The sequence below is a fragment of the Lissotriton vulgaris genome, chromosome 5 (assembly GCF_964263255.1).
Source record: "Lissotriton vulgaris chromosome 5, aLisVul1.2, whole genome shotgun sequence".
NCBI classification, from domain to species: domain Eukaryota; kingdom Metazoa; phylum Chordata; class Amphibia; order Caudata; family Salamandridae; genus Lissotriton; species Lissotriton vulgaris.
In genome coordinates this window covers 1,597,314,571-1,597,342,491 of record NC_141693.1, presented here as the reverse complement: position 1 = coordinate 1,597,342,491, position 27,921 = coordinate 1,597,314,571, and the positions used below count along the sequence as shown (strand labels likewise).

The 27,921-nt window shown below is 48.6% G+C and overlaps 1 protein-coding gene across 2 annotated transcripts in view; it reads left to right on the top strand.

Moving 5' to 3' along the window:
• The window catches only part of TM9SF1 (transmembrane 9 superfamily member 1), a 281,183-nt gene that overhangs the window by 134,668 nt on the left and 118,594 nt on the right, over window positions 1-27,921 (top strand). For both annotated transcript variants that reach the window (XM_086923727.1, XM_086923726.1), the window contains exon 4: window positions 18,773-18,958. In XM_086923727.1, coding sequence (XP_086779853.1) covers window positions 18,773-18,958 — 186 coding nt within the window. The remainder of the gene's footprint in view (window positions 1-18,772; window positions 18,959-27,921) is intronic.

Genomic DNA, 27,921 nt, shown 5'->3' with positions numbered 1-27,921 from the left:
TATTTCCAGCGTTAGCTCCCTGAGTTTGCGTCAAGCCTGCTGTAAAGGGCACCTGTCTATATTCTTGGGATCCTTAAGTTTTCCTACCTGTGCTTTCCTCTGATCGCTATTAGCCTCTAATGGAGGCATGCTTATACCTCCCTGTTCACACTGGTTACTTGCCTCTACTACCAGGAGATCGTTCCTATTAGATTGTTGCAGTGGTAAAATAGTTGATTTTATGGATGGCACCCCCCTCCTCTACCTTCCCTGTCAATCTTGTTCATCCATGTGTGATAGTGACTCATATCGGGTGAACAATGGTATACTCCACCTTGGAGTGTGTGTCGCCCACTGGGTACTTTCCTGTTGATTCTTAAGTGCCGTCTGTTTAAGTGAGCTCGCGGGATAAAAGGCTCCCAAGGGGTTAACGCTGATGGTGTTGTGGTCCTTCACAGTGTATCTGTTACTTAATAGGATTTCGTGGACCAGTTTAGGGTCGCTGAATGTCAGGACTATACAATCTCCGGGGGATGTCTTATGTTCCCTCCCGACCCATGCGACCCTTCCAGCCATCTTAAAGCATCTAAATAAGATTTTAGTAAGACCAGTTTGGTTCCCTAGCCAATGAAGAGACTTATTTCTAAGTTCCCTCCATGTTTCAAGCTTCGTGGCCGATAAGACAGGAACATTTGTCAGGACCACTACATATGGCGTGGCAGCAGGTGGTAGATCAAGGTGGTGTAGGTTGGTCAGATTGGATCAGCCATTTTGAGTTATGCCAGGGCATCTGTTCATATTAGTATCACGGGCCTTCGTAGTGGGATTTAATGTGTCAGGGTGAACATATCCCTTTTTCTTGGTTACTATGTTACAGGGGCCTGAATCCCTATTATCTGCTTGTGGTTGTTCTGCTATAGGTGTTAACGTAGGGAGGGTAGTATGTGGGCCTAAAATAACTGTGTCCTGTGTTTTCTGCTGTACCGACCTACAGTTGCTCGCTATATTCGCAACATTTTTCCCCTTAACTGCGTCCTCCAAGTTTGCCACTCTATTAGTTAGGGCCTGTATCACTTCCCCCAAGCTGCAGCGTAATGTATCTATGCCTTTAGTGAGATTTTCTATAGCCACTATGCTGCGCTCGGATAATGTAGGCAGACTCATTTTTCCATGTTTTTTATTACTCTTGTGGGCATATAATTTTTCTGAAAGTTGTTTCCCTTTTGGTTTTTTCGCCATGGAACGCTCTTTGTTCGAACGTGTAAGTGTGGTACTAGAGTTTAAAGTGGAATTACAATCTCCCTCAGTACTAGCCAGGTTCCTGGGGTGTTTAGTGGGTGGTCGTGTTTCTTCCTCTGATAAACTCACTTCAATTACATCTGCTATATGATTTATGCACCCATTACGTGAGGTCTTACTCGGATTGTTCTCAAGTGTGGGAGTGACCAAATTCTGGGTGGACAAACTAGGCTCTCGGTCCTGATTACACTTCTCCTTCACCAAAGTCTCTTCCACGGTGATCTGTTTTTCAATTACACCCATATCCCCCACAAGGTATGATAATAGCGACGTTTGGCTCCCAGTTTGTGCCTCTACGTGTCCCTTTAAGTCCAGTTGACTCTTCTTTCTTTTGCTCATCCTGTCCCCCTTCTGCTAGACACTTGATATCACCCGTGTGTTGCTTACTTTTGGCTAGAAGATCAAAAAGAACAAATTCTCCAGCTGATGTTGGGGAGTAGGCCCAGCCAAGCATCCTCTGGGCTACGACTGGCACGGACGTGCCCGCCCATGGCCCGGGCTTCGCCCGCGTGCGTCCCGGACCGCGTGAAACCCGCTCCCGTTTAGTAGTGCAGTTGGCTCCGCCCCTCCTCCCCTCTCGTGGGACCGCGCTGCCTTCTGGTTGTTGAATTTGGCAGCACGCGATCCGCGGCTCCTGAAGGGTGAGGCCACAGGCAGCAATGGGCCCAGCTAGCATGCAGCGAGAGACAGCAGTCCTCTATTGGTAGAGACCTCCTCCAGGCAGCTTGGGCAAGCAAAAAAGGAGGCAGGTAAATTGACCATTGTTAAGTCTTTTTAGCTAGTTGGTTAAATACCCTTTTAGCATGCAGTGCATTATTATTGTACTACATATTTCTACAAGATGACACACAAAATTTCCTCCTAGAGTCATTAAAATAGTAATCAGCGGGGGAGGCATTCTCTAGCCATTGCCGTAGCTAAAAAATCTAATTATGATACCCTGTAACTAAGTCGTGGTCTGTCTGCATTGGGTTTTTCTTTATAGACCAACATATTCTCATCATTCCATATCTTTGAACAAGCTTCAGTGGAATTGGACAGTCCTATTACTTTTTGGAGGCCAACATGCCTAATTTTGTGCATTGGTGACTTTTTGTACATATTACAGCATTGTCCAATAATTTGTTTTATATGATCCCTCTGAGTGAGGTAATACCTTGAATTCATTAATGGGCCAAAATAATTTTATAGAAACAAAATAATGATCTAGCAGTGCATTTGTTTAAAGTGAACAATTAATAAAACCGACTGGGACGTCTGAGGGGAAGCTCCCCGAAAAGTTAGCAGTCCCAAGCTATGTAGTTCATCTCAGGAAGAGTACCCAACATGTCTTTCCTCTAAAGGCTTAACAGCTGCTCAATTTCCCATTACCATTGTAGATATTCCATAAAGAAAATGTCATCCTATTAATTACGCCCTAACCCCTAGGACAAAGATAAATTAAAGTAATTTATTACAATTATCTTGCATAGTTGTAGCCACTTTAAATCTTTCAATAATTCCCAGATGCTGCTTGATTTTGCTCATGTTGGTGTCACTATAAGGGTTAACTTACATATTTCACAGTAAATAACTATGATGGGCAACTGAATTGATGCACTGTGAAAGTGATCAGTATTCAAGTGTAGTGGCTAGCAAGAAAGGAATTGAGCACACTTCAAATTTGTAGGAGGCAATGTGCATATGTGTGTCTATGAAAAACAGCAACCCCTCCTTGCACCCATCATGGCTTCTTTTGACAAACCCCCTGTAGGAAAGTGAACCTGCTTTTATGGTTACCCGCACTTTTTGCTGGTATTATACTGTTTTCTGACTAGTCTGACTCTGATCCTGCTAATCAGGAGTCAGGACCCCAGTCACTGTGCTCTCTCCCTAAATTTGACTATGGTAAATACTTTGGTACTTTCCTAATTGGCTACTGGTGTACCATGCAAAGCCCCTAGTAGATGGGGTTTAGCAGGTACCCAGGGCATAGGTACCCTAGGGGTCTCCAAGGGCCTGCAGCATGTATTATGCCACTCATGAGAGACCACACCACCTGTGACTATAGGCTTGCCATTGCAACCTGTGTGAGCTGGTGATAGCACCACTTGCAACAGATATGTTTCCTATATCTAAGGTCACTGCACTTAAAACCAATAAATCACCCTGAAGGAAGGCCTTTCAATCCTGAAGGTAGGGTGGTAGGTTATAAGTGTGAGAGTGCCCTGCATGAGCAGCACACCCCCCCTACAAACCCCAGAGTCGATTCTCCAGGTTTTGTAAGTGAGGCCTGCCCTTTAATACATATAGTGGACATCAAGTCAATTACAAGATGCCTCACTATATATTGGCTGCACCGAAACCACTTTGGTATCAAACCTGTTGGAATTCTACCCCACCGCCAATTACGGTGTTGAATGTAGGATCCCATGTACTGGGTGGCCTACATAGGGAGCCTCCCTCTATTCCTGGTACCAGCCTTTCAGGGTCTAGCAGCAAGCTAGTGCTGCTGTCTACCACAGACACTAATCTGCCCTCCTGCTGCTGAGCTGAGCTCGAGCAGGGGAAGGAATCAGTTCAGGGAGCCGTTGGCTCCTGCTCTGGCGGGAAACTGGACAAATGACATGGGGGTATCCTCCCCTCTGTCCAGCCCCTCCTCTGGTAGGGATCCCTGAATCGTCCCAACCCTTTCCCTTGGATAATTAAGGGATTACCTGTGGATGGCTCTATATTCACTGTGGGACAAGATTCGGATCCGAAACCACTTCAACTTCTACCATCTGGGCATTTTGGACTTCGCCTCTCTGGTGTGCTTCAAAGCCTGGTTACAGAGGAGCGGGTTTTTGATTGTGATGGTGCAAAAATTAAAATTACCTTTACCAATCCAAAGGTTTATTGGTGGAGTGGTAAGGCAAAGCTAAAACACTTAAGGTGAGGTGTATGTAAGACTAGGTATATTGGCCCGTCACATCCCTATGTGGTGATCAAAATGTTGTCTACATGTTTCAGCCTCAAAATGCCATTAGCGAGGCTTTCTTCAGGATCTATAGTGACGGCGGTGTACACTCGCTAAGGTGCACCCTAACCTGTGGCTTCAATGAGACTCGCTCAAGGCCTGCACAGTCTTTGCAGCAAGTTTGAGGCCAATATCCCTCGTCTGAACTGCTGGAACCACACCGCTGTGCACCGCGTTGACTCGCCGATGCCAAGGCTTGTCTACTATGTCCTCCAGGGATCTTCGAGCTACAAGAAGCTCCATTTTCCAGCATCTCTTCTGACCAAACTCTTCGTCCTCACTGCATCCTATGCACAGTGGGCCTGTATCTTTGGTGAGCTACTCGAGGTCCTCTTGCGACTCCTGTGCCTTTGGCCTGTGTATCCTCTTGAGGGCATTCTTTGGCTTCAGTGGGTGCCTCTGCTTGCTCGAGCCTGCTCTGACTTGGTGAGTCCCTTGGACTTTGCTGGTCCCAACGTTGCACCTTCTTCATTTACCATGCCTGTTGCTGCTGCCAAGGCTTGTTGGTGATCCCGCCGGACACCGACCCCCTGGTGGGACACCGATTTCCGATGTGGGACAGCGCCTGAACAGCTTTAGTCTTCCACTGCGTCGCCTGGTCCCCACAGATGCAGCGACATGGTCACTGTCATCTCTCCTGCATCTTCCCTCATCAGTGGTCATTGGTGTTCCTTGCCTCTTGGTCACTCCCAAGTGACATAGACTCTGTCCCCTCTGGTTGCAGGTACTCCTCTTCAATAATCCATCCTTGGTTGCCAGCGTACTCTTTCACCTTCTTCGCTAGATGCATCTTTTCTGAAGTCCTCCATTGTGGTCTACGGCAGTTTCCAATGTCACATGGCACCTATGCACCCAGCTTCCCTGGTGTAGGTATTCTTGTTCCTGAGTTGTCCACTGGTGGGGTGACTCTCCAATCTTCTGTCTTACACAGACGTTCTTCAGGGTAGGCTGGCAAGAGTACTTCTTGAAAACTGCAACCACAACTTTCCCATTCACTTGCATTGCGTACGCCTCTGTATTTCCACTCTGCACACAGCTTCCCTGGGGTTATTGGGTACTTACCTCGGGTGGTCCCTTGTGTCCCCAGCTGTTCTGAGTCTTCTGGTCCAAGGCCCGACTTCGGTTGCAGCTTGCATTTCACTTTTGTTTATGGTTTGGTCTCCACTTAGAGACTTCTGTTTATTTGTGCCTACTTAGTTGTTTTACATTTGAAGTATTGTGTTGCTATCTCCAGGTTGGAGATATACCAATGTATGTATGTGAGTGTATATAATAAATATAACTATTTTTATAACTATGTGGTTCTTTTTCGTTTAACCTGCACTATATGATTAGTTATGATAAAACAAGCTGCATAACCCAGCTTCTGGACTAAGCCTGAAGGCTGATCTCCACAGCGACTACTTAGAGAGGTTTCAATGGTAGTTTAAGACCCGTAAAATCACCACAAGGGTTGTCTAGAGTAGTGCTTCACTTAAATAAATGTTCACCAACAGTAATAAAACGTATCTCTACATGCTAAGAGTACAAGAATACAGGGGATTGTCAATGGGATGGGCACTAGGGAAGGGACAAATACAATAAAATGAAGAAAATACATTTAATAAGGAGCAATGAAAAGATTGACAAAGTAATCGATTAGAAGCAGTATGTGGGCTCTAAGCCTACTGTAAATGTTTGGTAGAATCTGCAAAAAGATTTTCTCAACCGGGCAGATTGGAAAGATTTGAATGGTTTCTCTTATGTCCATACCTAAAGACTATGTAAACAATATATCTTTGATTCTAAATGTGTCTTTTTAAAGCGCACTTTCACTCGTAAGGGTAGTCTGGCACTGAGTAGGTGTGTCTCTAGCCTTTGCTACAGTAGGTTAGATAATTGAAAAGCCAAGTCTTCACCTTCTTGCTGAATTCAAGAAAAGAGGTGGCTCTGATGTGGAGTTGTAGGTTGTCGCATGCGTTCGAAGCAATGTGATAGAATACTAGTTTTTCCGATCTAGTTCAGTGTATGCGTGGGATGTATTCGAGTAGTGGCCCTACAGAGCGGAGGTGTCTTGGATGTTGGTAAGAAATACTCCTGTTCAGATAGGTGGGGCCTGAATGTTTGTGTGAGATGTTTGAATCGAGCATGTTTTTGCATAGATAGGCCTTCTAGTTCCCGGAGGTGTTGTGTGCTGTTATGTGAGTTGTGTGTGGGACATGGGGGATGAATCTAGCTGCTGAGTTCAGGATGGTTAGAAGTTTTTTGTTTTAAAGAGTTGATGGGTTATCCTGGCGTAGAGGGTGTCCAGTTTGCTGCTGACTAGGGGTGAGTGACGTTTTTTCTAGCCATTTGAAGATCTTCATCAGTACGTTCTGGGTGTGGAAACGGGATGCCGTGACTCTGTTGAGTGTGGCAGTCATGTCCTGTGTGCTGTTAACGATTATTCTGAGGTTCCTTGTGTGGGTTCTGGGTGTGTGTCCGAGTTGGCTGGCCACTAGTTGGAGACCATGGTCAGGTGTTCTTGTCTAAGATCACTACTGCTGTCTTGCTGGTGTTGTGCTTGTGACATTTGCCTTTCATCCAATTAGCAAGTTGGGTCATGCAAGCTGTAAACTTGTTTCTTGTGTTGGTGGTCTTGTCGGAGAGGAAGGGTATGAGTTGCATGTTGTGTACATAAGCAAGGACGTTTATGGTTTTTACACCAATGACGTTGGTCAGATGGATCATGTATACATTGAAGATAATGGGGCTGAGCTTTGAGCCACACCTCAGATTAGTTTGCAGGCCTCAAAGGAGTGAGGCGTCCGATTTATAACTTACGTTTTCTCTGTTAAGGAGTAGATCCAGTAGAGAGTGGGCCCTTTGATGCCAATCTAATGGAGACGCTGGATGAGGAATGGGTGTAAAACCATGTCAAATGCTGCTTACAGATCAAGGAGAACGAGGGCTTCCATGTCTTCTCTGTCAAGGATCATGCGGATGTTTGTGGTAGCAATGAGTGCGGTTTCCTTACTGTGGTAGGGTCTGAAAACAGACTCCATGATGTCAAGGAGCGGGTGGGTGCTCAGTTGGTCAAGGAGGCTCTGTTGATTACTTCCTCCAAGAACTTTGCTGGGTATGGTAGGAGGGAGGTGGGGCTGTAGTTGGATAGCCTGGCTGGGTCAGTGTATCATTTCTTGAGCAGGGGCAGGGCGGTGGCATGTTTCCAGGTGTCTGGTAATGTGGCTGAGTCAATGGAGGTACTGAGGATGGCTGTAAGTGCTTTGCATAGGTGGGTTGGGGTCTGGGAGCAGGGGCCATATTGAGCCCCCGAGTGGATAGTCTTCATGGTAGCCGTGACTTAGATGATAACAGACCACAAGGTCAAGGTTCATTCATCGGCTGTGATGGGGAGTTGCGATAGTGATGGAGTCTGGTTAAGGGATAAAGTTGCTGCATATGGAGATGATTTTGTTACAGAAGAAGTCTGAGACTTGTTGCACAAGTCTTGGGAGGGGTTGATGTTGCTGATGGTGGCCCGAGGGGCAGGTAAGTCTTTGATGACAAAGATTTCCTTGTCACTGTTGATGTGATCTGCAAGAGCTTCTGCTGGTGGTAGCATCTTAGAGCTGATTTGAAGATGTCTTTACCTGTGTTGTCTTAACATTTTCTCCATTTACACTCCAGTTGCTTGCAGCGGTGTTTCATTAACCTAAGTTCCTCTCCGTAACCGCAGACCTGTGGTCAGAGTCTTGCGGTTGGATTGTGTTTGAGGGGAGCTGGGGTGTCAGCGCATGTGGTGATCCAACTATTGAGGTTTTTAAAGGCTTTCAGCAAGTAGCTTGTGTGCTCGTTCCAGTGTTTGGTGAGGGCGGAGGCCCACTCCTTTTCTGATATACTTTCCCATTTTTGGAGGGCGGTTCTGGTGGGGGTGGGGGTGGGTCTGTGAAGTTGCGGAATGAGGAGTATGCTGAAACTGACCACTGTGTGGTCTGTCCAAGTCATAGTTGTTGCCATGTCAAATGTAATGTTACTGATTGAGAAACAAATCGGGTCTAATATGTGCCTGGCGGTAGGGGTGCTAGGTGAGGCCAAGTTTGGGTCAGGGCGGTCTTCTAGGTAAAGGTTCAGGTCTCAGAAGAGGATGAAGTTGCTGACGTTGAAGATGGGGATGGGGCATGTTACTAAGTCTGTGAAGTTGCTGGTAAAATTGGTATGGTGTCTGATGGTCTGTATACACGTAAGCCACCCAGTAATAAGTTGGTTGTTGATGCGTATCTTGAACGTGAGGTGTTTCATGTAGGTGGTGTAGCAAGTAGTATCAGTGATGATGATGATGGGCACTCTACTCCTCGGCTTGTGTTGATGGTCCTGCCAAACCATCCTGTAGCTGGTGGTCCAATGTAGCGATGTCTAAGGCAGAGGTTGAGCTTTACCATGTTTCCGTAAGAAAGAGCCGGTTCGGAGTGTGGTTGTGCAGTAGGTCCTGTATCTCCTTGACATGTTTCGTGAGCAAGCGGGGTTGAGGAGCTTGAGTGTAGCATGTTGATTGCATGGGTGGAGTGGGGGTCTGTGCGAGCTTGAGTGGGTGAGGACCATAGTAGTGTTTTAGGGTTTAGGGTAGTGTAAGGGTGGGAGTAGTGTGGGTAGCTTAGTAGTGTTTTAGGGTAGTGTAGGGGTGGGAGTAGTGTGGGTAGCGGAGTAGTGTTTTAGGGGTTAGGGTAGTGTAAGGGTGGGAATAGTGTAGTAGTGGTTTAGGGTAGTGTAAGGGTGGGAGTAGTGTGGGTAGTGTAATAGTGGTTTAGGGTAGTGTGAGGGTGGGAGTAGTGTGTGTAGCGTAGTAGTGTTCTAGGGTTTAGTGTAGTGTAGGGGTGGGAGTAGTGTGGGTAGCGTAGTAGTGTTTTAGGGTTTAGGGTAGTGTAAGGGTGGGAGTAGTGTGGGTAGTGTAGTAGTGGTTTAGGGTAGTGTAAGGGTGGGAGTAGTGTGTGTAGTGTAGTAGTGTAGCCGTGTTTTTGGGTTGAGGCAGTGTAGGGGTGGAAGTAGTCTGTTGTGTAGGGATAGGGATGTTACTTACCCTGCATACTATTACCACAAGTATAGCTTTACCACGCATGCCTTTGCGTTGTAATGGCATGCGTGGTAAAAGCATACTTTTTGTTGTGTGTTTTAAAAACGTTTTAGTGTGTATTGTGTTGTTGTTTGTTTAGTGTAGTGTATTGGGGAGGGTAGTGTAGTGTTTATGTAGTGTAGCGATTTAAGTTTTAGGGTAGTGTAGTGTTGATTTATTGTAGCTTATTAGGGTTTTGGGTAGTGTAAGGGTGGGAGTAGTGTGGATAGAGTAGTAGTGTTTTAGGGTTTAGGGTAGTGTAGGGGTGGGAGTAGTGTGGGTAGCGTAGTAGTGTTTTAGGGTTTAGGGTAGTGTAGGGGTGGGAGTAGTGTGGGTAGCGTAGTAGTGTTTTAGGGGTTAGGGTAGTGTTTGGGTGGGAGTAGTGTGGGTAGCGTAGTAGTGTTTTAGGGTAGTGTAAGGGTGGGAGTAGTGTGGGTAGCGTAGTAGTGGTTTAGGGTAGCGTAAGGGTGGGAGTAGTGGTGGGGTGGGGTAGTGTGGGTAGCGTAGTGTTTTAGGGTAATGTATGGGTGGGAGTAGTGTGGGTAGCGTAGTGGTTCAGGGTAGTGTAGGGGTGGGAGTAGTGTGGGTAGCGTAGTAGTGTTTTAGGGTTTAGGGTAGTGTAAGGGTGGGAATAGTGTGGGTAGTGTAGTAGTGTGGCAGTGTTTTTGGGTTGGGGCAGGGTAGGGGTGGGAGTAGTCTGTTGTGTAGGTGTAGGGATAGGGATTTTACTTACCTTGCATACTTTTACCACAAGTATAGCTTTACCACGCATGCCTTTGCGTTGTAAAAGCATACGCGTGGTAAAAGTATGCGATGTTATGGCATGCGATGTCATTGCATTGCATACTAATACCCGCATTGTAATGGCATGCTTGGTATTAGTATGCGGTGTAATGACATACATTCGCATGGGAATGGATATGTATTTGTGGAGAAGTATACAAAAGGTGATAGATGGAAAGTTTGAATTAATCTCGGCCACTGGTAATTACTCGGGCCGCATCCCAGTCCATTGTTTTTTTTGCACGCTATGCCACCTTAGTTTTGACCCAGCCGGACTCCTTTCAGTCTCCCACCCGTACTTTGACTTTCCAAGCATCCTGGGGCAATGGTGGCCACTTCATTGCAATAGGTCTCGCACCTACAAGAGTTCCAGCCATTAGCATTCTAAATGAAAATTCCTTTCATTTATGAGCTAATTTTCAAAATCGTTTAATCAAAGGCATTGTCATTTCCAATGCCAACAGCATAAACTCTTGCAAAAGCGAGACCTATTGCATTACAAATACGACCCACGACCCCAAATGCCCCCCACCCCCTCCCCCCACACACACAGACTATTACATAATCGCACGATTGTCCAAGGTTCGAAACGTTGACGCAGACTGTCAAGTGTTAATGTTCACCCAGAATAATCAAGATTAACTAGACCAATTACTAGTTGGGTTGAAAGATATTTTCATATACCTCACACTGTGTTTAAATGTCTGTTTTGAATATGTTTATTAGTTATGTATATATTGTGTTGTGATATGTAGATATAGTTCCTTGTCTTCACTTCATGTCATTAATCTGACTGATAAGTGTAATTGTACATTATATATCTGTGTGTGCATTTGTATGTTTTTTCTCATTTCTGAGTACATAACTTTCATTAATTCACTATAAAATCATATACTTATTCAGAAGTACATGAGTTTTTTTTTGTTTGGACAGGATTTGGACATTATTCATCAGATGATAGTCCCATCTTAGAAGAGGGATCAAGTGTAAAAATAGTTGTGACGCTTTCTAAAAGCTAATTGGTGGCAGAACCACTGTTCACTTAAATTACGAATCCCCAGGTTGGTCACAAAAGTGGGTAACCCCATTGATTTATATTGCTTAGTATATGATGCACACTTATTTAAGTGAAGCACCCTGCACTAATCCAGACAACCCTTATAGTGTAGTTGTTTTAGACAACCATGGAAAACTCTCTAAGTAGTAGCTATGGAGAGCAGCCTTCTGGCTTAATTCAGAAGGAGTGTAAAGCAGCCTGTTTTACCAGTACTAATCATATAGTGTAGGTTAACTGAAAAAGAATCGCACAGAGTAGTTCTAAAAATATGTATTTATTATAAACACTTACTAACGCATTGCAATAGCTCCTCCCCAGAATTATAATTACAATATTTCAAAAGTAGAACAGGGAAGTAGTACAAAAACAGTCTCCAAAGGGTAACTGAACCATATACTACTAAAGTGGAATGTGAACCACGACCTAAGTTGATACTGGACCCAGAAGATGTAGAAGTGTTGGGGACCCAAGTTAAGTACCCAGGAACCCCACGGAGGCCATGTGCAGAGTGGAAACACAGCCACGTGACCAACACAAGTCAATAGGAAAGTTGTGGATGCAGTTTTTAAGTAGGACCCTCCCCAGAGGACCCTGAAGAAACCCTAAGATGGAAGGTTGAAGAGTCACTCCACTTGTAGATACCCCAATAACCAGGATACCTACACCAGGGAAGCATGGTGCATAGGTGCAAATTGTGGTCTGGAACCTCCATAGACCACAATGGAGGACTTCAGTAAAGATGCTGCTGCCGAAGACTCTGTAAGAGTCCGGTGGAACCCAAGGATGGATTCTGGATCAGCGCTACCTGCAAGCAAAGGGGATCGAGTCTTTGCCACTCAGGAGTGACCAGGAGGCACAGAAGATGAAGGACCACTATTGTTGGAAGATGCGGTAGAGTTGACGGTGACCGTGGCCCTGTAGCTGAGCAGACCAGGCAAAGCTGTGAAAGACCAGGAGCCGTTCACGAGCTGTCCCACCTCGAATGTCAAGAGCCAGGGGTCGGTGTCTGGCAGGAGCAGCAATGGCAGGAGCAGCAACAAGCCTTAGCAGCAGCAACAAACGTGGCAGATGAAAAAGTTGCAGTGTCTTGACCAGCAAGATCCAAGTGACTCGCCACGAGTAAGCAAGTCAGAGCAAGCCTCAAGCATGCAGTGAAGCCCACTGGAACCAAAGGAGACCCTCAAGAGGACCCACAAGCCGAAGACACATGAGTCTCAAGAGGACCTTGAGCAGCTCACCAGTGATGAAGCTGCAGCTGCTTGGAGCCTGGAGATCTCTGGAGAAGAGTCAACAAGCCTTAGCAACGGCAAGTTGATGCGGTGCACAGGGGCATTGCGCCAGCCGCTCCGACTAGGGATACTGGCTTCAAACTTGCTGCGAAGACTGTACAGGCCTTGGAGTTGCAGAACCAGCACCTGTGTTGCTGAACCTTTCGGAGTTTGTTATCCGGATTTATTGAGCGCACTGATGCCCCAGCAAAGGGGCGTCTTGGCGCTTGTACAGAACAGAAAGCCGGACATGAGTGAGAAAAAACACAACACAGCAGAACTAAGGAGCTAGTGGGAAGAGAGAGGTTTTGACAGCCTTCCTGAAAGCGAGGAGCCCATCTATAGCACGTATGTGGGCAGGCAGGAAATTCCATAGTTTGGCGGCAAGAACTCTGAAAGAGCGGCCGCCAATCCTGGATCTCTTAAAGCGAGGCACTATGGCTAGGTGGAGACCAGAGGACCTCAGAGAGCGTGCTGGGACGTAGGGGGAGATGAGATGCTCCAGAATCTGAGGGGATGAGTGTTTGAGGATTTTAAACGTCAGAGTAAGAGATTTAAACATTATTCTCTGTGCCACCGGAAGCCAATGGAGATTATGAATGTTTTTTCTGGCTGAGCAACATTTGGGTAAGCCAACCAGAGCCCTGGCGGCAGCGTTCTGGACGCGTTGGAGACGGGAGAGTTCAGCCTGATTGACTCCAAGAAAAAGGGAACTAGCATAATCTAGTTTAGACAGAATCATGGCTTGCACAATGAGTTGTCGGTGGGAGCGTCGAAGGATTTAAAGGTGGATCGGAGCTGACGCAAAATCCCAAAACACGATGCAGCAATCTTTTTAGTGTGGATGGAAAAGCTCAGTTGGGAGTCAAACCAAACCCCAAGGTTTTTGACTTCAGTGACGGGGGTAGGGGTAGGACCAAGCTCATGGGGCCACCAGTTATCGCCCCATAGATGAGTTTGTTTCCCCACAATGAGCACCTCGGTTTTCTTGGCGTTCAATTGCAGGAAATTGTCATTCATCCAGTGGGCCACGGTTATGAGTCCCTCACAGAACTTAGCAGCCTCAAGATCGGAAGCCCCACTAATGGCGACCGCCAGCTGAGTGTCGTCTGCGTAGGATACGATGGATAGGTTCCCACGCATGGCGACAGCAGCTAGCGGTTGAACATAAAGGTTGAATAAAGTGGGGCTGAGAGCCGATCCCTGCGGAACTCCCTGGGCAATCGCATGTGGTTTAGATTCGAAAGGGGGGGTGGTGACCCTGAAGGAGCGATCAGATAAAAAAGATCTGAACCATTCAAGAGCTAAATTGTCCACCCCGGCCTCAACCAGACGTTGGAGTAGGATGTCGTGGGAGACAGTGTCGAAGGCGGCACTTAGATCAAGGAGCACCAGTGCCGCCGTGTGACCCGAATCCACCAGCATGCGAAGATGTTCAGCCATATACAGGAGCGCAGTCTCGGTGCTGTGACCGGGCCTGAAGCCATTCTGCGAAGGATCTAAAATATTTGCAGAATGGAGATGGTTAGCTAAAAAGGTGTTGACATGGGCCTCAGTCAGTTTAGCAGCCCACGGGAGGAGGGAAATGGGACGATAATTTTCAGATTTTTGAGGGTCTAGAGCAGGTTTTTTTAAAATGGGGATTACCTGAGCCTGTTTCCAGGCACAGGGAACAGAGCCCGAGGACAGGGACAGATTAATGAGCTTACAAAGCGGGGGAAGGCAGAGAGAGGCAGATTCTCTAAATTGTGCGGGCCGCAAAGGATCTTTAGGGGAGCCCGACTTTACTCTAATAACAAGTTTGTTAAACTCCGTAGAAAGCTCCGGAAGATGGGATAGCGTGATGGTAGTTTTAGGGGTGGCTGTGGTACCCTGCCGAGATCCTGTAGAGCTGGGGAAAGCTCGATAGATACCTTCCACTTTACTAATAAAAAAGGCAGCTAAGTCCTCACAGTGGGAGGAAGAACAAATCTCAGCGGCAGAAGTTCTACAAGTAGTGAGCTCTTTGAGTGCCTTAAAGATAAGTTTAACAGGGTTGGTGCTGGCACTGAACTAACGAGAAAAGTAGGAGGCCCGGGCCCTGCAAATAGCTCTGTGGTACTTCTTGATGGTGGCGAGAGTTTTCCTGACCGGGTCGTATGACTTACGCCAGGCTCTTTCGGCTTGTTTGCAGGATTTTTTTAAAAGCCGAAGAGAGTCGTCATACCAGGGACTGGAATGGGAGCGCCGTTGTTTGGTCTGAGTAGCAGGAATAAGCTTGTCCAACACATTAGTAAGCCAGTTGCAATAAAGATCGTAACCAGATTCCACGTCAGTGAAAGGGGCCAAGTTTGTGGGTTGCTCAGGAACAGCAGACCAGTCAGCTTTGTTGCGGTGCCTGTAGATGCAGAGGAGTGACCCCTTAACTCCACGGGAGTTACCTTCAGGTGTCTTGGATGTCCACAAGTCTGGTGAAGAACCTCTATGGGGCACAGGCACAGACGTCGCAGAAGACTGGCAGGACGATGAGACCAGTAGTAGCAGGATTGTTTCTGGTGCATTATCGGCTCCCAAAGAGAAGTCCAGTGAAGGCCAAAGTGGCCAGGCGGTTGAAGATGAAGTGGTTTCGGAGGAGGGGCTGGACAGTGGGGAGGATACTCCCAGGTCCTTTGTCCAGTTTTGCACCAAAGAGGGTGCCAACTGGTTCCAAATGGAGTATGTAAGGAGGGCACCAAATGTGCCTTTCAAAGCTCTCTAGTGGTGCTGGCAAGTGGTGCTGGCAAGTGCCCCACCCTGGCCCAATACGCAAAGTCCTGTCTGGGAGGTGGTCACACCTCTCTGTGACAGGAAACCTATTGTCCTTCCTTCCCCTGCTTGAGCTTGGCTCAGCACCAGGAGGGCAGAATTGCGTCTCTGGTCGGCAGCAGCCATAGCTTGCTGTCTGGGTGTGGAAGACGTACCTGGAGCACGGAGGGCTTCCCGGAGGAGCCCGCCAGTGCATGGAATCGTACCTCCACTAGCGTTTACGGTGTTGGGGTAGGATTCCAACATGTTTGATACCAACCATGTCAGTGTTTGTTATAGCCAGTTTAGAGATAGCCGTAACATAATGATGCATGGCCACTCTATGTATTGTAATGGCTGATGCACTTATAACCCGGGAAAATGGACTCCGAAGATTGAAGGGGTGTCCTGCTCATGCAGGCGCACCCTTACACCGCGCTTTCTACCTTCAGTATTGAAAAGCCTGCCTTAGGGGTGACTTATAGGTTTTAAGTGCAATAACTTCCGATATCAAAAAACATACATCTGTTGTAAGTGGTGCTAGCACCAGCTTACACAGGCTCCAATGGCAGGCCTGTAGACACAATTCAAATGGTCTCCTATTAGTGGCATAATACATGCTTCAGCCCATAGGAGACCCCTGGTGTACCTATGCCCCGAGTACCTCAGTACCATTTATACTAGGGACTTATAAGGTTACCCCAGCAGCCAATCTGGGAGTACCTAGGTACTCACCAATGGCCAATTTGGGGAGGAAGCTCAGAGACTGGGGTCCTGATTAGCAGGATCCCAGTCTGACTAGTCAGAAAAACATAATGACACCAGCAAAAAGTTGGGGTAACCATGAAAGTAGATCCGACTTTCCTACATGCAACTTTTGCTATTTTGGTGTTGCCTCCACTCTAAGTGACGTCTCTGCTTTGGTTGAAAGGTGTTTTTATGCTTTATCTCTCTTTCTCTGTTGCTATGGCATCTCATCTGGTGTATGTATTTGTAGCAGGGTTCTCTAGTAGGTTGTTACTTTCTCTTATTGGTGTGTCTCCCTTGATTTGACTACAACTTTTTCTCTGATTCTAGGTGGTGCATCTTGTAGTTTGTCACTGTTTCTCTCGTTACTGTTCCTCTTGTTGACTTTCTAGACAAATAGATAACAACAAGCATTGGAAATGCAATAGGTCTCGCAGCATTAGAGTTAGTGCTTTTAGAATTGTTTATGGGTTTTTTTGTAAATCTTTAGCATTTTTGTTTCCTGTAGCCAATGCTAAAGAATTAAAAAAAAAGCCATAAACATTTCTAAAAGCTCTAACTCAAATGCTCCGAGACCTATTGCACTGTGTGAGGGTGAGGGGTTGAGGGTGAGTGAGGGTGGGTGAGGGTGAGTGAGGGGTTGAGGGTGAGTGAGGGTGAGGGGTTGAGGGTGAGTGAGAGTGAGGGTGAGTGAGGGTGAGTGAGGGTGAGTGAGGGTGAGTGAGAGTGAGGGTGAGTGAGAGTGAGGGTGAGTGAGGGTGAGGTATTGAGGGTGAGTGAGGGTAGAGGGTGAGGGTGAGTGAGTGTGAGGTGTTGAGGGTGAGTGAGGGTGAGGCATTGAGGGTGAGTGAGGGTGAGTGTGGGTGAGGGTGAGTGAGGGTGAGGGTGGGTGAGGGTGGGTGAGGGTGAGGGAGGGTGAGGGGTTTAAAATGTTACTCAACAAGTGATTAAATTGCATCCTAAAGTACGTAACAGCTTTTTACTAACAGAGCCCCTTCTATCACTCAGAGTAAAATATAAAGCTAAAATATAACTAAAGCAGATATTAGAGGCTCTGGAGAAACACTGGAGAAAAAAGCCCTAAACCCAAAAATGGGTTCCTTTGTCGAGAGGTACCACTGCAGCAAGACTGTCAGAAAGACACCACCACCAAGTGGCCACGGTACCCATCACAAGGCGCTGGAAGGACGAGGAGTACTAAAGATGGGCCATGTCCCAGGCGCAGGTAGAGGAGCTGGAATTGCCCAAGATCCCACAACTGTCATGAAGGAAAGAGGATCAGCCTTGGTACCCCAGAAGTAAGCAAGGGCATCTGTTGACGGCACCAACATGTGATGCCAACTCTTGGTTACAATGGGGCACTAGGACCCGGCGGGTGCAGTCCCGCCTCCTTCCCGCCATTTCTTGGCCCCAGTAACGCTATCCCTGCTGGACTCGGAGTGGACTGCTTGCCAACAGGATTGTGATCCGGTTCGACGAAACCTGGCCACCGCAGGCGAGCTGGAGGGGATCACTGGTCCGAGGACACCCTGGAGGCGAGCCCAGGCCGACATGCATGTTTGGGGAGGAAAAAAAAATAAAAAAACAATGCCAATGCAGAGAGGAACCCAAACACGGCTAAAAATAAGCGCCATTCTCCTGGCGTGACGTGGGAAGGGACAATGTGCAACTTCCTGTGAAAGGAAAAGCCTCGTGCTCAGGGACAAGTGGGACAAGTCAAGGGCGGAAGACGTGAAGATATGGTGAGGACACTCGAGGAAGGAGCCAGCGCGTGGGGACAGACCCAGCGGAAGGGGCGGGCCTGCCAGAATGAAAGGAAAAAAACAAAGTATTACACTAAGTTGCAGCTGCAAAGTTCAGAGTTTTTTTTTTTTAATAACGCATTCTTTCCTCCAAAAGCGGTTCCGTTGTGCGCAACTAAAGGCCTTGCACCGTTTCCCAGAGGGAGATTACAGGAAAATGCAGACTTTTTTTTTATGATGAGAGCTCAGGCAACATGGAACAGTAAATCATTTTTTCGTCCGGCGGGCTGCACGGGTAGGTTTGTTCACCCATAGGCTGTGGAGATGCACAAGAAAAGCGAGTAAGAGCAACACGGGTAGGGGGAGAAGCACAAGGGGGAGAGAACAGCGCAGAGGGGCGGGGGAGAAGCACAAGGGAGAGAGCAGCGCAGAGGGGCGGGGGAGAAGGACATGAGAGAGAGAGAGAGACGCATACCTGTGTGAGACAGCAACAGGGAGCGTTGCGAGTGGCATACAAGACGGAGGGAAGAGAGGGGAGGGGGGAGGAGAAATGCGACACGGCGGGAAGGGGAGGGGGCGGACCGGGTAAAATAAACAAGACGGAGGGGGGAGAGGGGAGGAGAAATGCGACACGGCGGGAAGGGGAGGGGGCGGAGCGGGTAAACAAAGACGGACGTGCACGCGCTTTTAAGCTCAATGCGCATGCGCATTGAGCTTAAAAGTCACGGGCACTGCAAGGAATCGCCACGATTCCTTGCAGTGTGGATAAAGAGTAGATAAGTCCCAATACTCTCGCCTTGCTCGATGCGCATGCGCATCGACAGGCGAGACCTAAAAACGTATTTGGAATGAGAAAGGGACATACAAACTAGAGGAGTTAACCCACAGATTATTTATTGTTAAATATTTGTCACCTATCCTAATGTATTGTGATTCTTCTACAATATCTATATTTTTTCTCCTGTATCTTGTGTATTTTGAAGTGATATTGCCCTTGATTCAAACCTCTGCTTATTTCTTTTTGGTGTATTCCTGCTTGTCACTAATACAACAAACCTCTATCCACAGGGATCATCATGATGGCACTCTTGGGCATGTTCAACGTTCACCGCCACGGTGCCATTAATTCAGCTGCCATCTTGCTATATGCCCTTACCTGCTGCATTTCTGGCTACGTCTCAAGTAGTTTTTACCGCAAGATTGGAGGCGAAAAGTGGGTGTGGAACATTGTGCTGACTACCAGCCTTTTCTCGGGTAAGATTTAGCAACACACCCTTTACAGGAAGGGGCCGATTACCTGTACTTTCCGTTTTCTCCATGTGCTGCTATTTCTGAATTTATCTGGCTTACCCCACTATCAAAACTGGATTTGCTTGGTACATAGCGGCCCTCATAAGTCTGTGCAGCTCCCATTATCATGGTTTGACTTCACCTTGCACTCTTTTCCCACTTCACTGCTGAGCACAACATATCACAGTTTGGTCCCTCATTACTTGCCCAGCAAGGCAAGTTTTGACATCTGAACTTTGAAGGATCACTATTCCCTGTCTTCCAGAAGTTGGTTTGTAGCCTGAAACTGATGCAGATTGAGTCTGCAAATACTTCTGCCTTCTAATGTTTGTGTTTGAAGTGGGTAAGAAACTTTGAACAGACATCTTCAAGCTAAAGCTTGAATTTAATTTGAGGGTGTATCTATAACCGGAGCCTTGTGTCTACTGTTACAGACCTGTCTGACAGTCAGCTTTTACTAGACAGATCAGTGCAGTGAGCCAATGTGTCTCAAAATGGGACCCTCATTTTATAAACTATATGGTACAGTTATTTGTGTACTTATTACTGATATCCTCCTGTTCTTTAAACTCTTAAAAGACTGGGACCACAGCATAAACATGGGCACTCAAACACTGATATAACTTACATATCACATAAGGGTTCCCAGCTATTCTCTGCTGGGCGCATTGATATGTGTGAATAAGAAAGCCAGGCCAGCCAATAAATATTGTTGCCTTTAGTTTATACATTTTGTTGACTTACCTTAAACTTACTCTCTCTTATCACCATGCCTGTTGGTTGCAAGTATGCATGCAGAATAAATGGAAAATTATGACATTGTGGGGGTGGGGCATATATGACACTCAATCAAGATGGCTTGCAGTGCTTAGCCTCCTGCAGATGAAGACCGGGCCCTTCCCTGTAGTCTTCCCCGGTGTGGCAAGCGGTAACAGACAGTGGAAGTTGTGAGGACCCCACCGGATTGCCTTCGGGAGAGAAATTCATCCTGCAACCAACATGCAGGCTGGAGTGCGTTCGGCAGTGGCGGACAAACAAGATGGCCGCCGGTCCTTGACAAGAGTGTTCTCCAGAACAAGCTTGAGAGAAGCATGTTAAGCTCCTTTAGACCACCGGGCTTACCATATTAAAAGCCCGCTCGACAAAGCTGAGAATAGTGGCACTGTTGGGGAAGGTAGGAGGGTTTGTAGGGGTCAGACCTCAACCAACCCTGCCAAGTACCACGCATTGGGCATTAGACTAACTCGTTTCAGTGGGGTGATGGCATCACCACACTGAAATGCAAAGTCACGCATAATAAGCATAGCGCCTTCCTCGGCTGTCAAGAGCTAGTGCTGCTATGCTGAGTGAAATTATTAAACTAGCATTGCGAGTGCTCTGCTCCCTGTAGGCTTGGGGGCTGACTGAGATAAGGCGCTACTATATATCAATATTGGAAGGTTGGGATTACTGCGGTGCGTCTAACTCAGTGATGTCAGCAGAGGCAGCACCTAATGGCCACTACCAAGACATCAAGCTGACCCAAGGCAGGTTGTGAATGAGGCGGTGATAGGCGGAGGACCTGTGGATGTCACATTCTGCTGTCACCTGCAGAGGCTTGAACAGGTGTCTGTAGATTCAAAAGTAAGTTGTGGTAAGTTAAATTCATGATCCCCGGCGGCCTGCCGGAGCCAACCCCATGCGGTACCCGGAGCACATCGGTGCTGAGCCTGAATGCTCCGCCCGGCGCGTTTGCCAAGGGATTCGATATGGCCAGGAGAACTCTGAGTTGGGCGGCCCTATTCAGTCTGGTTAGTGTGTTTTCACGAGCTGTGTATGATGATTTTGAACTGATGCAGTGCTCCCTTGCTCACTGTGCTGTCCAGCTTTGTGTGTGCCTCAGCCTCTTGACCCCAATCAATGCCTGCGCCTGTCAAGTGCATGAGTTATTGTGTTAACTCATTATTTAGACAGCTCATCTGGGCCGCTGGGTCTGGGCTGCAGGTAGCAGCGCTTTGACCCGGGCCCACCAGTTGGAGTTAATTTTTAAATTCAGGTTGACTCAATTTTGTTAAACACTGAGCGCCCTGGCTGCCCGTTGTGAGGGGCAGTTATGAGTTGTTTCTCACCGTATAGTAGCGCAGACAGTTAACATGCCTGCACCAATGAATGCATACCTTCACATTACAACATCACAAACTGCATTTTATGTAGACAGCTCAGAGGATTTTTGCTTCAGCAATGGCAATCCTTTTCTTACTTGGGGTCCAGCCGCACTGGCGGCTGACCTGGGAGACTGGGTGATGTGCTTGAGTGTTAAAGCGCCTGCTGGAGACTTGTGTACCTTGACATCAGGAACTGTATGTTCGAGGCATATGGGCTGCTGAATTCATATCTGTGCATAGATCGCCGCCTAGTGTTGGGTCCGGATGATTGCACATTGTTGTCCTGGAAGAGTCTTCGAAGTATCACGAGATAGGTGGCTCCTCCCCTGGACTACAGTGCGCATGGGCATCGCCTCCATCCCCAGATTGTTGTCCTGGAAGAGTCTTCGAAGTATCACGAGATAGGTGGCTCCTCCCCTGGACTACAGTGCGCATGGGCATCGCCTCCATCCCCAGATTGTTTTTTTCCGCCATTGGGTTCGGATGTGTTTCGGTTCCCTCTGTCGGAATCGATAGTTGTTTAACTTTCCTAACTTGAGACCAAAAGGTCTTTAGGCTTGGCGTCGGTATCGTTTTTCGTTCGGGTTTAACTGTTCTTCAGCTCCGAACTCTTGCTGCCCTTCCGCGTGCTGTCGGCGCGGACGGGCCTACACGACGCTCCAGACATGGAACGAACTCCGTTTAAGAGGTGCCCGGTGTGCACCTCAAAGTATTCACACCTCGACGTGCACCCAGTGTGCAACAAATGTCTGTCGCCGGACCATGATGAGGCCAGGTGTATGGCCTGCTCAAAGTTCCGGTGTAAAAAGACTCTCAAGCTTCGTCGGGCCGCTCGACTCCAGGCCCAGTTATCAGCGCCCCCGCCAGACAACATCTTCGAAGAAGACGTTGGAGACGGCAATGTCTTTCATTCAAGTTTCGGACTCTAGCCCGGCGTCGGAGGAAGAAAACTACGACGCGGGAGACGAGGAGTTTGATGAAGTCGTCAGTGAGGTAGGGGACGACGATGGGGCCATTGCCACCGTGGAGGATAGCTCAGAGGAGGAGCATCCTCAAACTGACTCAGGGGTCAACCCCCACTATACGGCCCAGGTCGAGGGATCGCCTTCGGGCCTTACCCAAGACCTCGCTAATCGTCCCACGGCCTCGCCTCCGGGCCCGGCCACGGATATTTCTGATGTGCCACTCCCGTTGAAGAAAACGAAAGTGAAGCCATCGGGGTCCACACCAACGGTTTCGAAACCGAAAGTGAAAGTCGCACTGGTGGGACAGAAGGCTCCAGAGGCCTCAACGTCTAAGAAATTCAAAATGGCCGACAGCAAGAGCCGCGCCAAGATGGCCGACCCGAAGACCCCGGTGTCGAAGCCGAAGACGACCGACGCGGCCGCGTCGGCGCCAAAGGTGGTCGAGGTCGATGACCCGAAGAAGGCTCCGAAGAAGCGTCAGGACGACGCCGAAGCTCTGGCTGCGCCGACTCCGGCCGTCAAGGCCAAGGATGGTGATGTCGGCTCCGAAGACCGTGCCTTTCGCCGACCCGACTCCGGACTCTGGGAAATCGCTCGAGCCGGTCCAGCCCTCCCCGGCCTTAACAAAAAAGGTCGTGGAGTCCCTGCAGCGGATTCGGAAGGACGCTGTGGCTCCCGAACCGAAGGTTGTGGGGCCGAAGCCTACACCAAAGCCGGCAAAGGCGCAGACGCCTATCCACTTCACGCTGCCGCCGAAGACGACGCCGAAGGCTTTCGCTCCGAAGCATGGGGCCGGGGTGCCTTTGAAGGTGGTGTCGACGCCCAAGGCGTCATTGGTAGTGCCGAAGCCTCGGCTCCTGCCACTCGCAGATGAGGAGCGTCGAGAGGTTATCATCGACGCCAACACCGGGAAGCTCTCTCTCCTCAAAAGGAAGATCACCACGGAGCCGGTGTTGGAACATTATCGTATTCCACTCAAAAACAAGAAGGACTCTGCGGGTACTTCTGCCCCTATAGAGCCTGCATCTCCACATAATTTGGAACTTTCACCGATGCATTCAAACGCTGGGGAAGGTGACGGAGATGAAGAGGACGAGTACAATTATCCAGCATACTCGGATCCAGAGGAGGTACATGAACCTTGGTCTGCCGGAGGCGACCCTGAGGACCCTCAGTCGGGTCATGAACCGCAGCTTTTTGCAGCAAAGACTTCTCCAACAGAGGACTCTGCAGCCTTCAACGCTCTGATTGAGAGAGCTGCAGCTAATCATGATGTCGACCTACATTCAGATCCTGTGGATGTCGATTTTTTGTTTGACACTTTCTCAGTGGCTGAAAAGTCGGTCAAGACATTGCCTATGCTCAAGGGAGTGCTGAAGCACGCGCCAGAGGTTTTCAGGGAGCCCACTCGGGCGCGAGTCATCAATCCTCGCATTGACAAAAAATACAAGGCAGCGCCCTCGGATCCAACGTACATCAAGGGACACTTGCCACTGGATTCTTTGGTTGTATCCAACGCACGTAAGCGGGCGAACTCGCAGACCACGGGTGACGCTCCTCCCCCAGACAAAGAGTCAAAAATATTTGAAGCCTCAGGGAAACTAATTGCTGCGCAGGCAGCTAATATTTGGCGCATTTCAAACACGCAGGCCCTACTTGCACGCTACGATAGGGCGCATTACGACACCCTAGAAACACTTCTGCAGCACTTACCTGATCAGTACAAGGAGGCAGGTGAAATGTTGATTCAGGAGGGGAAGCTGATCGCCAACGCTTCCATCAAATGTGTGCTGGACGTGGCTGATACCGCCTCCAGGGCGATCAACACTAGCGTGTTGCTGAGGAGACATGCATGGCTTAGAATATCAGGCTTCAAACCAGATATACAGACAACCATCTTGAACCAAACGGTTAATCCTGACCACCTGTTTGGCCCCGAGGTGGATGCGACACTTGAAAAAATGAAGAAAGACACGGACACTGCTAAGTCTATGGGGGCCCTCCAGTCTCAGCAGTTTCGGGGTGGTTCCTTTCGCCGCTCCAATAACAGAGGCACCTCAAGGGGTCAGGCATCACAATCCACACAGTACTATAAGAGCAACACCCAAACCTCATACACCAACAAAGGTAGAGGTGGTTACAGGGGCAACAACGTCAAAGGCAGGGGACGTGGAAACAACAGCTCCAGGTCCTCCTCTACCAACAAACAGTGACGCCTTGTCACTGCCCCCCGACCACACAACACCGGTCGGGGGGAGACTCCAGCAGTTCCTGCCCGCGTGGAAATCCATCACCACGGACAGGTGGGTCAAATCTCTTATCCAGTACGGTTACTGTCTGGAACTTACTTCCACTCCACCAAACATACCTCCAAGAAACCGTCCTATGTCCGGCGAGCACTTGCACTTGTTGCAGCAGGAAGTTCAAGTCATGCTGCAAAAAGGGGCAATAGAGCTCGTTCCACTGCCAGAAAGGGGAACAGGAGTTTACTCTCTGTACTTTCTAATCCCCAAAAAGGACGGATCCCTCAGGCCCATCCTGGACCTCAGGCCCCTCAACTGGTACATTCTATCGGAGCACTTCCATATGCTCACGTTGCAGCAGGTCCTCCCTCTGCTTCAACAGGGGGACTTCCTGGCTACGCTGGATCTCAAGGATGCATACTTTCATATTCCCCTGCATCCTTCCCACAGGAAGTACCTCAGATTCACGATTCAAGACCAGCACTACCAGTTCAGGGTTCTGCCTTTCGGGGTCACCACAGCGCCAAGAGTCTTTACAAAGTGTCTGGCGACTGTGGCGGCGCATCTACGACGCCAGAACGTCCACGTCTACCCCTATCTAGACGACTGGCTCATTCAGGCAAAGTCAGAACAGCAGTGCGCCGACCACGTGTCCCGCACCATTCATCTCCTGCACGATCTGGGATTCTCGCTGAACTATCCAAAATCCCATCTCCAACCCGCCCATATACGGCAGTATCTGGGCGCGACAATAAACACTCTGGCAGCCACTGCGCAGCCAAATTCAGTGAGAATCGCCAGTATCCAAACGCTGATCCAACGATTCAGACTTCAGCACTCGCTTCCAGCGAAGGTGTCCATGCAGTTGATAGGCATGATGGCCTCCTGCATCTCCATCGCCCCGCACGCGAGACTACATATGCGTCCGCTTCAGGAGTGCCTAGCACGTCAGTGGACTCAGGCTCATGGGCAACTGACAGACCTAGTGTTGGTGAGCGGTTGGGCGTACAACTCTCTGCATTGGTGGAATCCACAAAACCTTTGCAAGGGCCGACCGTTCCAGGAGCCTGTGCCACAGATTATCCTGACAACGGACGCTTCTCTCCAGGGATGGGGAGCGCATGTACTCCACTACACAGTGCAGGGACTATGGACACTACAGCAAATGAAGATGCACATCAACGTTTTGGAACTGATGGCAATCTTCATGGCCTTGAAGGCATTCAAAGTACATCTGTGCAACAAGGTCGTGTTGATCCGGACGGACAACATGACGGCCATGTACTACATTCAGAAACAGGGGGGCACACACTCTCCGCAGCTGTCTCATCTGGCTCAGAGCATGTGGAAGTGGGCCATTCAGAGGAACATCTTCCTCATGGCGGAGCATCTCCCGGGCAAGGACAACCAGATGGCGGACCTGCTCAGCAGGCACAGCCACCAAATGCACGAGTGGGAGATACATCCATCAGTACTCCAACCGTACTTCCAAAGGTGGGGTCATCCAGAGATAGACCTGTTCGCCACAAAGGAGAACGCAAAATGCCAAAGCTTCGCCGCCAGGTTCCCACACCCGCAATCGCAGGGCAATGCGATGTGGATGAACTGGTCAGGCAGATTTGCGTACGCTTTTCCCCCAGCAGCTCTGATACCGCTGGTGGCACGCAAACTCAGGCAGCACTCGATGACTCTCATCCTGGTTGCTCCAACGTGGGCTCGCCAACCCTGGTACACCACGTTTCTGGAACTCTCCGTGGTACCGCATCAAAGGCTTCATCTCACTCCCAGCCTTCTGACGCAGAGCCATGGCGACACTCCGCACCCAGATCCGCAACAGCTCAACCTGGCGATCTGGCTCCTGAAGTCCTAGAGTTTGGCTACCTCAATCTTCCCCCCGATTGCATGGACATCATTCGGGAGGCAAGGAAGCCCACTACTAGAGCTTGTTATGCGGCTAAATGGAAGCGGTTTGTCATTTACTGTGTAAACCACGATATTGACCCGCTAGATGCTTCCATTCAGAACATCATTTGTTACCTGTTCCACCTGTACCAATGCAATTTGGCGTATTCTTCCATCCGCATTCACTTGTCTGCAATGGCAGCATACCTCCAGAATAGGCAACACCTATCACTTTTTAAGGTCCCTGCTATCAAGGCTTTTCTGGAAGGACTCAAAAGGGTCATTCCATCACGGACACCACCAGCTCCGGAATGGAACCTCAATGTGGTTCTTACAAGGCTGATGGGTCCTCCCTTTGAGCCACTGCACTCTTGTGAGCTTCAGTTTCTGACTTGGAAGGTTGCTTTCTTAGTAGCAATTACATCGCTACGGAGGGTTAGTGAGTTGCAGGCGCTCACCATCCAAGAACCTTTCTTCCAAGTACACGCTAACAGGGTGGTGCTCCGCACTAACCCTAAATTCTTACCCAAGGTTGTATCTCAATTCCATATGAACCAGACAATTGAGTTGCCAGTGTTTTTTCAAAACCCAGAGTCGCTGGCGGAGCGGATGCTCCACACCCTTGACGTTAAGAAAGCCTTAATGTACTACATTGACAGGACAAAAGATTTTCGTAAGACCAAGCAACTTTTCGTTGCTTTTGCCTCACACCACAAGGGAAACGCTATCTCCAAAGCTGGGATCGCTAGGTGGATCGTGAAATGCATTCAGATCTGTTACGCTAAGGCTAAACGCACTCTCACAATTCCACCAAGAGCCCACTCCACCAGAAAGTTGGGGGCCTCTATGGCTTTCCTAGGTAAAATCCCCTAGAAGATATTTGTAGAGCAGCCACATGGTCTACCACACATACTTTCACTAAACATTACTGTGTAGACATGCACTCCAAACAGCAGGCAGCTGTTGGTCAGGCTGTTCTCAAAACACTTTTTCAGACTGCTGCAGCTGGCACGGGCGGCCGCCAGTAATGGGAGGACTGCTATGTATTCTATGCACAGATATGAATTCAGCAGCCCACATGCCTCGAACTGCAAATGCTACTTACCAGTATGCATCTGTTCTTGGCATGTAGGGCTGCTGACATTCATATCGCCCACCCTCCTCCCCGGCGCCTGTAGCAGCTGCAGTATTCATATATATATATATATATATATATGCTCTTAGCATGGGCATCACTCACATACTTCACTCCATCTCTGCCAATGGCTAAAAACAATCTGGGGATGGAGGCGATGCCTATGCGCACTGTAGTCCAGGGGAGGAGCCACCTATCTCGTGATACTTCGAAGACTCTTCCAGGACAACAATGTGCAATCATCCGGACCCAACACTAGGCGGCGATCTATGCACAGATATGAATGTCAGCAGCCCTACATGCCAAGAACAGATGCATACTGGTAAGTAGCATTTGCAGTTCGAGGCATGTGAGCTGTAGATCACATACTTTGCATAGCCAGCCATCTAGTGTTTGGTCTGGATGTTTGCACTTTATTTTTGTTTTAAGAAGTCTTTTTCCAGCCATGAGATAGGTGACTCCTCCTTTCGGTGATAGTGCGCATGGGCATCGGCTCCATTGTTGAATAGTTTTTTTCCGCCATCGGATGTGAATTGCT